General features: G+C 42.6%; 1 protein-coding gene across 1 annotated transcript; it reads right to left on the bottom strand.

The window, feature by feature from the left end:
• Window positions 1-72: 72 nt before the first annotated feature.
• On the bottom strand, window positions 73-6,806 carry LOC130543375 (guanine nucleotide-binding protein G(I)/G(S)/G(O) subunit gamma-10). Its single transcript, XM_057310237.1, has 3 exons — window positions 6,663-6,806; window positions 2,060-2,191; window positions 73-1,051 (listed from the first exon to the last, which is right to left on the bottom strand). Exons 1-2 carry the CDS (start codon window positions 6,741-6,743, stop codon window positions 2,066-2,068), a joined length of 207 nt encoding a protein of 68 aa, XP_057166220.1. The 5' UTR covers window positions 6,744-6,806; the 3' UTR covers window positions 73-1,051; window positions 2,060-2,065.
• Between the last annotated feature and the right edge of the window lie 7,509 nt (window positions 6,807-14,315).

Genomic DNA, 14,315 nt, shown 5'->3' with positions numbered 1-14,315 from the left:
CCACTTCTAGCACTCGATTTCACAAGCAAACAAAAATCCATGACGCCTTAAAACAAAATCAGACACAAAATGTTGCTATCATAGAAAATGATGAATTAAGCAGAAATTTTATTTCCAAGCTCATCAAAGATTATTACAAACACAAATAAAGTATCCTTTTAAAAGTGTCCCAAATTAAATCAAAGGCACATCATCAAAGCAAAATAATCGTGACACGAAGAATTCATTTAGGTTGTAGTATTTTCACATTATTTTGTTTTTAATCATTTGCAATGTTCTAAAGATCACATTTAAACATTTTTTTAAAGACATGAAATAATGTAGGTTTTGTGTGTGTGTGTGTGTTTTAAGTACAACCACAACTATAAAATACAGGAACTTAAGAAGACGAACACCAAATCTTCATACACAGGATGGGGCAATCTAATACACAACACAACATGAATCTTTCCAAACAAGTTTGCTAAGAAACAGCTCCCATGTTTAGTTACAAATAAAACAATCTCCTCATTTAGAAAAATCAAGACATCATTTGATTAATAAAGCCTATTCTTCCCCCAGTTTTATACTTGTTTGTCTTCATTTAGAAACTGTAAATTCAGGAGAAAAGAACAAGTTTTGTTATGTATGGTATAAAAATCTTAGTAACAACAAATTACAAATATTCAATTTTCTAACAAACAAAACGTTTGCCTTCCCAAAATGTAAACATCCAGTAAATAAAACAAATATTCCAGGTATAGAAACACTAGTAATTTGCTTATGAAAGAGGTGTATTTGGTGGTAACATTTTTGTTTGTCTTAAATATAAAAGCACTTTACCAAAAGAGTCTGGCCATTATTATCTAAAGTCTTTCCCCTCACCCAGTTTCCTTATCTGAGTAGAAACTCATCAATTTCCATAGAATTTTGGCTATAGGACCAGGCCAAGGAAAGGTCTGAAATATCTAAAAGTCATTTGGCTGGAGAAAAGTGTTTTCTTGAGACTTGGAGGCAGTTAGTTATTCATCACTTTGCGCTTAAAAGCATTCCTCAGTGAACTTCTTCCTTACTGGAAAGAGAATTGGTAGGTTTTCACGTTAGTAAGACATACATAAAATTAACTAGTGGTCATTTCAGGTCACTTTAGTGTTCTCAAAGTAGAAAGTAACAATATAAAAAACATCCAAGCTACATTGTTGAATGAGTAAGACCCATGAAGGTGCTCTGTAAAAAGGAAAATACTATGCCACCATAAGACTATTATTTTAATACCATAAATGTGGACATTTTCCATTAAAAGGTACAGTAGTACCTGATAGCATGATTACTTCCTTCTGTTAATATGAATAATTTCCTTTTGCAAATATGTGAAAAAGGACCTAAGATGATTACTTACTGCAGGAAAACCCCCAGAATACATAATTTGAAATATGTTGGCCCCCAAAGACTCCAGTAATCTATGCCCTGACCTCTTCCAAAAAGGGGGGGAAAAAATGAAAATGTGAATGAAACACAACACATTAGGACCCATGAAATTTCTAATATGCCACCAAAGAGGTATTTTCATTTCAGTAATCAATTTGTAAAGCTCTTTGAACTCTACCCACGCTTTTCCCTAGTAGCTACATTTCTTCCTCTATTAAAACAGATATATTCTGAAAGCCTCTGAAAGAAATCACAGCTGGTGGTAGGAACAAGTCTCCTCTGGGGAGTCCTTAGTCCAGAGAGCAGCAAGTCTCCTTGATAGCACCAAGCAGCAAATCACAACTCTGGGATGGTGTTAGGACAGAGATGGGGGATTAAGGTCATGAAATTACTATCGGCCAATTCAGTTAAAGAGCTCAAGTATATAAGAATATTAACATCCCATGAGTTAGTGCCCAAGAGGATTGAGACTCTCTTAATGAGATGTATTCCACAAGCATGCTGACTAGAGTCACCCTTCAGGTGCGTTTTGCTGTTTCTTATTTTAATTTCCCCAACAATAGTAGATATTCAAAACTCAGGTACCCAATCGCTTGGGAAGCCCTGTGATAATGCCATGGCCCCAAGATAGCAGGGTGTATCATTTACTCACCAGCCTTTAGAATAAAGCACAGGATCTGGGCTCCCGGAAGGGGTTGCTTCCAGCTGGAACACCTACCAGCAGGGCATCCTTGCAGGCATTCTGCATGCAGTACTGTTGAAGCTCTGCAGCTGCCTGCGAGACCTGAAACAAAGGGACAACAGCTTGACGCGCTGCTCACAGCCAGAGCCATCCAGCAGCCATTTGAAATTCTGAAAAATGATCCTACAACTTGATAAAGGTCCCACACCTTGTGATCAACAAAAGTGTCTTTTTTGCTGAAAGTTCTAATAACTGAACTCAAAAGAGGAAATATTACAATTTCCATGATTTAGGATATTTCTTATTCATTTGCTTCTTCAATAAAGGAACAATAAAGCTGTATCTTTGATCCATTTAGAATCCTAAGTTTTGAGAATAAATTGGTAAAGAAATAGTGCTTCCTTTACAAATTTTCACTTATAAAGAGTGCATTTATATAGTCAGGTTTGCCATGTGAGCAAACTGTTTTGTTTACAAAGCTGGAACCTTATCCAGTCTGCCCAAAATAAGACAAGTTTTCTCCACCAAGCTTTTGAGGCAGGATAGCTTATTGGCTAAGAGTGCAGCCTCTGGAACCAGAATGCCTGGACTGAAATTCAGCTCCATCATTACCTGTATGATCTTGGGCAAGTTAACTTAATTTCTCAGTTTTTGTTTTCTCATCTGTGAAATGTATTTTTAGTACCTGACTCAGTGAGTTGATGAGGCGATTAAATGAGCTAAATGCATGTGAAACACTTAGAATAGTGTTGACACACAGTCAGCAATACATTTGTGGCCAACTACAAAAACAGTCACAATATTTTGCAAAGCTCCTCTCACCAGGAAGTAGAGTCTTTACCTAACACCCCTTGAATCTGGGTTGGCCTTGTGACCTGCTTTGACCAGGAAAATGTGGCAGAAATAATGGGCAAGTTCTAAGCCCCAGGTCTCAAGAGCCTTTGCAGCTACCTCTCTTGCTGTAGTTGGAACTGTAAGACCATCCAATGAGCCCAGGCTTGCCTACTGGAGATCTTGTGGGAAGAAGCAGTGAGCCAGCTCCTGCCACCTGCCTACAAACCTCCCGACAGGCACGTGAGGCCAACCTAGATCATCCAGGTACCAACCAACCCTGCATTTGACTGCAGATGCATGGAAGAGCCCAGCAAAGATCAGCAGAACTACACAGTTCAGCCCAGCTCAAATTGTTGACCTAAGAACTACGGATTAATAAATGTTGCTTTAAATCACTAAGTTTTAGAGAAGTTTATTAGGCAGCACTGATAAATATTATTCTGCCTTTCTTCTTAGCCTCCATTTGATGCAGATTTGTACATTGAGGCTTTCCTCACATTCCGTTTTATGTGTACTGAGAAGGTATTTTGTATAAAATCTCACTCTTATTGTACAAAAATGGTTCCAATTGCTGTTCAAGTATTACCACTAGTTTGTGTTAATTTTCCAAGCTTCTAAATAACTGGAAAATCAACTCCTTATGTTATAACTGGAAAATCAACTCCTTATGTTATAACTAAAAAATCAACTCCTTGTGTTATAACTGGAAAACCAACTCCTTATGTTACAGTTACCATCTAGTTTCTAGAATGCTTTAGGAATTTCGGTTTCATAATGTAATAACAGTTTTTATTACATAAATATAAAAACATAATATAATATTATCAAACTAATAATATTATAATTTCATGTTAATTATAATTGAAATTAATGGTTATATACAACAATTATTAATTCACAAGGAATTTAGAACCAACTATGCTCATGCTTACTATCTCTCCATCAGAGAGAACAGATGAACTTACACATGATGGGTAGAAAGAGACTATCTTCCAGGACCCCTGGAGAAATGGGACTAAATGGACCCTCGCCTAAAGAACATGAGCAAAAAGTTAAGCTGAGTGGATATGCAGAGAAAATAAGAGAAGAATAAAAGTGGTCAGCATTTCTCTAGTACTTTTATAGGAAAGAGACTTTGGGGGTGGAGTACAAGCCCAAACGCTTAGAAGCTGTCATTTGCCATGGGAGGTAGTATACCCAAATTATATGGCTTTCCTTGGTTTGAGTCCACGCTCACCATGCAACTTCTCAGAGATTTCTCCAAAACAGAGAAGGGGCCCTTGGAAGGATATCGAGTATTCCAATCACTGGGAAAAGATGCCCTCCATTATAAGCTAGGAAACTGGTGTCCTGGTTTATTTATTAGTTAGCAAGTCTGCTAAAGAGAAGACATCTTTGGGTGTGCTGAGAGCATGCATTCATCAATGAGCCCTGAAATGAGGCAAACTAGACCCTGCAACGTTGTGACTCCCTGGGGTGCTGCCTGAGAGAAGCCCACCAAACACCTGAAACCACACTATCATGAGAATACCCCACAAATAAGGTATTATCTGTGTGACCTTGAGCAATTCACTTTAATTCTTTGGGTCTGTTTCATCACCCGTAATTATTTTTGAAATGTAGAAAATATCTTGCCTAGCTACTCCACAGGGTAGGCAGGCTTCTGGCCCACAGCTCTCCTTTCCCTCTCAGGTGCCAACATCATCCTGAACACTTTCAACAACCCCAGTTTCAGTTCCCTGCCTTCCTTTCCTCAGACAGCCTTCTCCTCAATGCCAACAATTACAGCCAACACCTATAACCGCTCCACATCTGAAATTTTACACTTCAACTTCCTACTTTCTGACCACATCTCTCCTACCCATCCAGAATGTTGCTTCCTGTTCTTTGACCTCAGGGAGAAAACCTCCTCCCCTTTTGCCAGGCCCACCACCAGGAGGCCAGCTCAGTTCCTTCTCTATCCAACCTGTGTTTAAGCCTCTTTCTGGCCAACCCCTCAAGCTCCTTGCCCTTTGTCCCCCCTCCATCTTTGTGGTATACCGCCTCTGCTAACCCAATAGTTGGATCAACTCAGATTCCTGGGTGGCTAAATGCTAGTGGAGAAAAAAAAAAAAAAAATCCACAAGCAGGGCAATCAGTCTCCAATCTCAAAGTAGCTGGGTCTTTAGGGTCACAAGGTTTCTATGGATGTGCCTGATAGGGGCTTCTCTCCCATTCCCAACGGCCCTCTCCTCCACCCTCACTCTTGTGACTCCATTAGCTCCGTCCCCTCTGCCCTAGAAGAAAACTTGGCCTTCTGTTTCACAAAGAAAACTGTCATCATACAAGTCCTTAAGTCCATATGTCTAAAATCATCTATCTTCACGAAGGTCCTGATGTCTTTTCTTCCTATCTCAGAAGGCAACCCTCCAATCCCATGTTCCCATAGGCAGACTGTCTGTCTCCTCTTCCTCCAATTCCCCTTCTGTAGTTGGTCCCCCTCAATCTAAAAATAATTTGTTTCTTTCCCTCAACCTCAAAATAAGGCTTTTTCATTTCCTAAATTAAAAAAAAAAAGGTTGTTTCCTCTTTAAAGCCAGATCTCTTTTTTAAAAAGGCCTGTATACCCTATTACAATCTAGATTCTGCTTCTACTACTACCTATGTTACGAAAACCTCTTCTGCATTCCATAACTCTCTACACCTTGTTTTAGAATCTCCACTTACGGTCCGAAATTATTTTACTTATTGGTTAATGCGTTTATTGATGATCTCCGCCACTATTATCACATATTCTCAGTGCCTACAATAGTGCCAGCTGTAGAGAAAAGGCAGTATGGAGGTACACGGAATATCCACAGCAGTGTTCATTCATACACTCGGACATACATTCTACAAATAATGCCACCCTAGTCGCTCCCCACAATACGCAACACACGCTTTTCAATCAACTGAAACATTAGACATAGTAACTAAGCCCTACATTTTTGAAATCCCCTCCTTCCTTGCTTTCTCTTGGTTCTCCTCCCCTCTCAGCCATCTTTTGGCTGGCCCTAGGTTCCACACTCTGGTCTTTTCGTTAATGCACTTTTTTTTTACTCCCACACATTCTAATGACCTCTTTCAGCCTTGTTCTCTGAGCCTCCAACCCAAACGGCAAACACCTGGATAGCTCGGCGAAGTCCACGTGCAACACTGAACTCCTCGTCCCGCGAACCCGCTCTGCCTCCTCTCTGCCAGCGCGAAGGGCAGCGCCCTACACCCTGTCACCACGCCAGAAACCTGAGCCCCGTCTTCCTCCGCGCTTTCGCTCTCGTCCCATCAACCCTTCACTACGGCCGGTCCTCGTCGCCGCCGCAGACTGGGACCGCATCCTACCGCAACAGCCCAGTCAGGCCGGCCGCGCGGCGCCCGCATCCCTGGTCTGCGCGCGCGCGCCCCGCTCCGCAGCCCCCACCCCGCCCCCACCCCGAGTCCGGGTCCGCACGGCCGACTGGGAAACGCTCCCGGGGCACTCGGCCCGGGCCACGCTCCGGAGGGCTCGCCCGTCTCCCCCGGCCCAGCAGGCCCGGCTTCCTCTCACTGGCCGCATCCCCGCCGAGGCCGGGCAGCTGGCCGGGACCGGGCCGCCGTCTTCACGGCCGCCCAACCACGACCCAGCCGCGGCGAGGGGCAGCCGGCCTCTCCCCTCACGTCTCCCGGGCGGCTGCGGGGGCGCGGTTACCGCGCCCCGAGGAAAGGGCGCCGCCGTCCGCCTCACCTTGATCCTCTCCACACCGGCCTCCAGCTTGAGCTGCTCCACCAGCCGCTGCAGGGCGTTCACGCTGGCCCCGGAAGACATGGCGGCGGCGCTGGGCTCCGAGGGCGGGGGAGCCGGGCTGCGGGAGCCGCGAGGCCCCGAGCGCGAGCACCGCCCCGGGGCGGGGAAGCCGCTGCGCCCGCCCCGCCGCCCGCTGCCCCGCCTCTCCCGGTGGCCGTCCCCCGCGCGACAGGAGCTGCAGGTAAGCGACAGTGTCGGGTCCCGAGTCGCCTGACACTTAACTCTCTCTGCTCTCGGAACGTGGAGAGTACCCGCACCTGCGCCTGGACGCGGAGCCGCGCGGTGGGCCCATCTCCTCAGCGCGGCGGGGCTTTTGGAGGAGCGGGCGCGAGCTGCGGGTGGGGGGGGGGGGGCCCTGGGGCTCGGGAAGGTGGAGACGCACTCCTGAGAAATCGGCACTGTCACTCCGTGTGGCTGGAGCCCAGGTGGCAAAGGAGTTGATGAAGTAAGCTCGCGAAGGCTTCCGTGCCTTGCTGTAATGAGGGTGGGGGAAGAGGGGGACGGTTGGCAGGAGCCCCATGCAACGGTGACAGGTCTGTGAGTCCGCTGTTACTGTTCCGTGGGAATCCCGTCAGTTGACTCGGTAGGTAAGTGAGGTAAGCAGGGCTCAAATCCCAGGCCTTGACATCTTTGCGGAACCTTTAGAAGAAAATCAAATTCAGCCTCCCCGCCCCCCGTCCCATCTCACCACTTTATGTATGTAACATTGTTTCTGTTGTGCTGCATTCTTTTTTTTTTTTTTTAGATTTATTTTATCAGAGAGAGAGAGAGAGAGAGAGAGACAGCAGGGGGAGGGGGAGAGGGAGAGAATCTCAAGCAGACTCTGCCAAGAGAGGGCCTGGATCCCAGGACTCTGAGATCATGACCTGAGCCGAAGTCAGACTCTTAACTGACTGAGCCACCCAGGCGCCCCTCTTTTTCTTTTTTTAATTATTTTTTTAATGGTGTACATTACTTTGTTCTACAAAACCGGCATCATTACTATATGTAAAATGTATGTCTTGTGTTAATTTTTTTCACTTAATGCATCGTGAATATTGCCTTTATTGTTGTATACCATTGTACAGTAGTAGATCCTTGAGCAACACAGGCTTGAACTGTGCAGGTCCACTTACACATTTTTTTTTTTTTTTTCAATACAGTACTGAAAGTATTTTCTCTTCCTTATGATTTTGTTTTTGTTTTTTTTTAAGATTTATTAATTAATTTATTTATTTGAGAGAGAGAGAGAGAGAGAGTGGAGAGTCAGAGTGAGGGGAGGAGAGAAGCAGATTTCCCATGGACCATGGAGCCCAACTCCGGGCTCCATGTCAGCACCCTGAGATCACCATGAGAGCCAAAACCACGAATCAGTAGCTCAACCAACTGAGCCACCCAGGCACCCCCTTCCTTATGATTTTCTTAACATTTTCTTTTCTCTAGCTTTATTGGAAGAGTACAGTATATATTACAGCATACAAAATATGTGTTAATCAACTGTTTATGTTATTAGTAAGGCTTCTAGTCAACAGTAGTCTATTAGTGGTTAAGTTTTGGGGGAGTCAAAATTTATATGTGAATTTTTGACTGCATTGGGTCAGTGCCCCTATTCCCCCGTTGTTCAAGGGTCAACTGTATATGTCAGAACTCGTTTGAATCGAGTAATGCAAAAAGGTAATATAGTGACTTAAATAACTGAAAAGCCCAGGGACTTTAAAGTAGTGGATTTAATTGCCCGAATAGTAGCCTTTGGGGCTCTCTATCTTTTGGCTCTGCTTTTTCTGGGTGTTGGCCTCACTTTCTTCAGTGGTAAATAGACTCTCTCTAAAAGGTGCTGTGAAGGAAGTTTCGTTCCATGCTTTCATTGTCCCAACCTAGCAAACTCAGGAGCAAGAGCGCCTCTTTTCCTTCTCATTGTTCCAACAAAAACCCCCATATTGAATCTTACCCATCTTATTCAGTCATGTGCCCCCCCGAACCAATTATTATTTGAAAGCAAGCATTATGTAGGGTTGGAATGCCCAGATTAGCTGTGCCTGGCCAGGAAGAGGATGAGGATGCCATTTAGGACTGAGGCACTCATTCCCCCAGCTGCTGGGAGTAGCTGCAAGCTGATGCCTCAGCTAAGTCCCTCTCTGGGAACTGCCCTTAGCTGACAGGCATCCCTCCCAGTGTCAGCACTCATCCAAATTGATGTGGGATGTATAAGACCTGAACCCCAATCCCCTTGCCTCAAGTTGGAACAACACTGAAAGATGATCCCAGCTCCACAGCTCCTTGCTGGGATCATCTGAGGCCTTTATGGCAACTACTTCACAGTTCAATTCCACCCTCTGCCCACATCCCCACTCCCTAGCCTCTCCCTCAGGTGTTGATTTTGACACTCCCCAGTAAACTTTCTGCATGAAAATCTCTTAGAGTCTATTTCTCTGAGGAACCCAAGCTAAGACACCCAAACTACGTGGACTGAGGGGGGTAGGGGAAAAGTGGTTCCCTAAAGGAAACCCAAGATGCTGATACCGGAAGGGGGCCGGGAGCAGTCAGAAAAGATATACCCTACATCTATTACTTTTAATGACTGCATGATATTCCATTGCAGAACTGCATCATAACGTACCTACTGCCCGATTACTTAACACTGCAGTGGCCTCCTTAAACATACAGCTTTGTGCATGTTTGGTTTTTGGGGGGCAGTTTTTTGGATGCATTCCTAAAAGTGGAATTGATGGACTAAAAATATAAACGGTTTCTTACACTTTTTCCAACTTGATCCTCCAGAAGGTGGTAGCAATCAATTGCTGTTTCCACCAGAACACTGCTTATTTCTCTGCACCCTCACAATTCTATGCTGTGGTTCTTTATCTTTACTAACCTAGTAGATGAAATATGGCATCTCACATCTTTTAAGCATCTTAAGTGTTGAGACTAAACATTTCTTCTTTTTATTTTGTGAGCTATGTGTTCAGTCTTTGCGGTGTTAAAGTTTTTCTTATGATGAGCAAATTTGCAAATGTTAAAGCCCTCTCTAGTGACAAGTTTCCTTACCACAAAGAACTTAAATTACATTTAAGTTAAAAGATGAAACTACATGTTAGAAACATTACTAGGTTGGTGAGTAAGGTGGAGCAGAAAGGTCATGTGTCAAAAAAGTGTGGCAAAGAACTCAGAGCAAAGACAGACTGGAAGGGTTAGGGAAAGCTCCCGTAAATGGTAGGACCAAGACTTTGAAAATATGAATCTTGCACATGGCACCAAGGACAGGGGAAAGCATTCCAACGAGGGGAGAGCAGGCCATGTATATATGGAATGAATAAATGAATGAATTAAAGAATGGAGAAGGCTCTAGTGAGCAATAGAAAATACAAAGCTGTTAAGACTCAAAGTCACAGAAAACCTCAAAAGAAACAGAAAAGTTTGTAGCAAACAGCGGCATAGCCACATGGTAACATATTTTAGGAATATTAATCTGGAATGAGGATACGAAATGAACTGAAAGTGGAGAAACAAAGACTTCAATAATGATTTTGTTTTGTCTTTTTGGTGGAGAGAGTGGCTGGAATGAGGCCCTAGGTAGAACTACGAAGGTAGGATGGAGAATAAATTTAAAAGACTTAATCAGGCATATTCCATGGCGGTTATAAAATGCAAAGGAAAGGGGATAAAGGTTCTGAAGCAGAGAGCAGGCTAGAACTGGAGCCTGTGACAGATGTTAGGAAACAGGCCTAGGTTTGAAGGGAGGAGTAAAGAACAAAGATGAGTTTGGCTTAGGAGAAACCAAGTCTTCAGCTGTAATGCTATGTGCCTCTAGGCTGTTAGAAATGTTAAGTGGCAAGATGTTCATATGGGAGACATCTGCACAGCACAATGACAGCCGAAGCAGTGAGATTATCTCCAATTAGAAAAGGCAGCTTTGGGGCCACCCACAGTGAGGGGACACATAATGTAATACTTGTGTATCAGCCATAGGTAGCAGAAAATGTTTAGAGATGTGTCCCATATCCCTCTTTCATGCTGTACACACCCACCACTCCTGCCCACTTCCATATGATTGATTGTGCTACTCTTGGAGAGGAGTGGTCTGACTTGGAAAGAAACAGCAAGGTTCAAGCATAGTGCCTCCCACAGTGATCCATGGACAGACAAGCTTGGTGCCACTGACCATCTGTGTTTTGCTTTATACTTTACCAAAATGTCTTCTCATCCATTATTTTTGCATCATGGAACTTCAGAGTGAAGAGACCTTCATATAATGTAATCCATCCCAATTTTAGAGATGAGGAAACTAAAAGCCACTAAGGAAAGTGACTTACGTAACATCTCACAAAGTGGGAATAGGGAGAAGAACTTTCATTTTAGCTTCCAAGAGAAGTCACTGCTCATCTGGAGTAGAGTCTGTTCCCACAGATGTAGTTATTTCTAGAGCTCTGAAAGTAGGTGAGGCCCAGGGCCAGAGAATCCTTTCCTGCTAAAATGCACAGATCACCAATATATTATTATAAACATTTGTTATACATTTTTTTCTTGGTTAAAATAAGAACTTATAATACACGTCAAAACCACAATGAGTTACCACCTCACACCTATCAGAACGGCTAAAATTAACAACTCAGGAAACAACAGATGTTGACAAGGATGTGGAGAAAAGGAACACTCTTATGTTGCTGGTGGGAATGCAAGCTGGTGCAGCCACTCTCGGAAACAGTATGGAGGTTCCACAACAAGTTAAAAATAGAGCTACTCTGTGACCCAGCGATTGCACTACTAGATATTCATCCAAAGGACACAAACATAGTGATTCGAAGGGCCATGTGCATCCCAATGTTTATAGCAGCATTATCAACAATAGCCAAATTATGGAAAGAGCCCAAATGTTCATCAGCTGATGAATGGATAAAGAAGATGTGGTATATATATCCACTGGAATATTACTCAGCCATCAAAAAGAATGAAATCTTGCCATTTGCAACAACGTGGATGGAACTAGAGGGTATTATGCTAAGCAAAATAAGTCAGTCAGAGAAAGACAAATATTGTATGATTTCATTCATATGTGGAATTTAAGAAACAAAACAGATGAACATAGGGGAAGGGAAGAAAAAAAAAGAGGGAAGCAAACCCATAAGAGACTCTTAACTATAAAGAACAAACTGAGGGTTGATGGAGGGAGGTGGGTGGAGGATGGGCTGAATAGGCGATGGGGATTAAAGGACACTTCTGATGAGCAGTGGGTGTTACATGTAAGTGATGAATCGCTAAAGTCTACACCTAAAACCAGTTTTACCATATATGTCAACTAGAATTTAAATAAAAACTTGAAATAAAAATATAAGAACTTACTAATTTCCACTGTTTTTAAGAATCTCAGTACTTTTTAGAAATGTCAGTGTCCTTGTAAAGACAAAAGTTTTATTTCCCTGTTATGATGTATACAATTCTTCACTCCTTTGACCTGTATTTTTGTCACCGTTTTACTAACCATGGGCTATTTTTCAGAAAAGGGTCTTCAAATAATTCTTCTCCATAAAAATAACGAGGGGCACAAGGGTGGCTCAGTTGGTTAAGCAGCCAACTCTTGATTTCAGCTCAGGCCATGATCTCAGAGTCATGAGATTGAGCCCCACCTCGGGTTCTGCACTCAGTGGGGAGTCTGCTTGAGATACTCACTCTCCCTCTCTCTGCCCCTCCCCCACTTGCTGGCTCTCTCACTCTCTCAAGTAAATAAATATATCTTTTAAAAAAATGATATATATGATATATAATGGGAAGGTATGTCTTTCCGCCAACGTTATGTCAAAATGACAATATATACCTTCAGTTTTCTAAAATGATTTAAAAGGAAACACATTAACAACTGTATTTCATGTGACACAGTATAATGTACCATAAAAAAACTATTTCACTTCTTATACCCATTGCATTATTTTTAGAACTTAGTGTAATGAATCAGGAGCTAGAGGCTCACTGGCAGGTTTGTAGGTGCAGCTTCTCCAGAGATTTTCACAGGCATTTTTGAGACTTTGGGAGGCAGCAGAACTTAGGGCTACTTGTCTTTTTGAACAGCTGTTCCAAGCCTGCCTCTTTATCTCATTGACAGTGTCCCTGCAGTAAATATAGGCCGTAAACTAGTTAAGTAGCTGATGCTGTTTGTTGTCCCTGAAAGTACAGTCTTTCTTGAGTTGTCATCTCAGCTGCTTCAACTTCTACCTCAAAGGCAACAAGGGGCAGGTAGCTGCCACTAAAATACACAATTCCAGTCCTAAGAGGCATCACTTTTCCACTCCATCACAGTACCTTGCCCAAGGTAAGGGATTCAAATACCTGTTAAAAGAATAAAGAAACAAGGGGTTTGTAATCATCACTAAACACACCCCTATTAACGTGGATTTTAACAAATGAAAATGACTCTTCCTTGTTTCCTCTAAAAGCAAGAAAACCCATTTATTGAGCACTTAACATACACCAATACTTTACCCCTATCTTGTTTAATTCTCACATGAATCCTGTGAGGTAGTTAGTAACTGTACTATTAAAAATGGGACTTGGTGTTATACACAAATAATGATTCATGGAACACTACATTAAAAACTAATGAAGTATGGTGACTGACATAACATAAATAAATATGATAATCATGATGATGGGAAAATGAGGTTCAGAGGTTAACCTGCCCAAAGTCAAGTTACTGGGTCAGTTACAGAGCCAGAAACCAAATCTTGGTCTATCTGGCTGCAAAGCCTGAGCCCTTCCACTGCATCTGGCTCACTCTTCCTGAGGTTACAAGAGAACTGTCAAATGGGAGGAAGTTTCTCCATCCCTAATGACACCCAGGAGGATGGGTCTGTAAGCAACCCCATTTGTTACTGACCTAAGACCATGTGATCCATTCCATACATAATTGTCAGGGATACTCTGAATCCTTTAAATACTAAGAATCTGATTAAAGTTTACAACTAATTAGGTAGCCTTTTTAATCCCCATAACATTTCTCAATTGCAGGTAATCTAATCTACTTTGGACCCTAAACCTATATGAGTTTGCAGGCTATATTAGAATGTTAAATCTTAATTATCTAAAAAGATCCCCTCATTTCACAGATGAGAAAACCAGAAAGGTAAAATAATTTGTTTAGCAAATTTTTTAAAAATTTTATTTATTTATTTGACAGAGAGAGAGAGAGCGCGCACAAGTGGGGGGAGCTACAGGTAGAGGGAGAAGCAGACTCCCTGCCAAGCAGGGAGCCCAATGTGGCGCTTGATCCCAGGATCTTGGGATCATGACCTGAGCTGAAAGCAGCCACTTAACTAACTGAGCCACCCAGGCACCCATTGTTTAGCAAATTTTATTTAGTTATTAGGTTCTAGAGTTGGCCTTAACCCACACTTAAATGTGAAGAGTATTGCATTTTGCAAATAAGATTAATTATACTCATCCATATACTAGTTTGTGTCAATACCAGTATTTATCTCCCTCAAATGCGCAATTGCAACTCAACAGAGATCATATCTAACTTAATGTCTTAAAAGTAGCTAGATCTATTTATAATAATGTCTAATAAAAGCTATTTATCTTTACTTTTCACAAAACTTTCGGTTTGGGGTCAGTAGACTGGTTCAT

Source organism: Ursus arctos, unplaced genomic scaffold (genome assembly GCF_023065955.2).
Source record: "Ursus arctos isolate Adak ecotype North America unplaced genomic scaffold, UrsArc2.0 scaffold_110, whole genome shotgun sequence".
NCBI classification, from domain to species: Eukaryota; Metazoa; Chordata; class Mammalia; order Carnivora; family Ursidae; genus Ursus; species Ursus arctos.
This window is presented reverse-complemented; position numbering and strand designations above follow the sequence as displayed.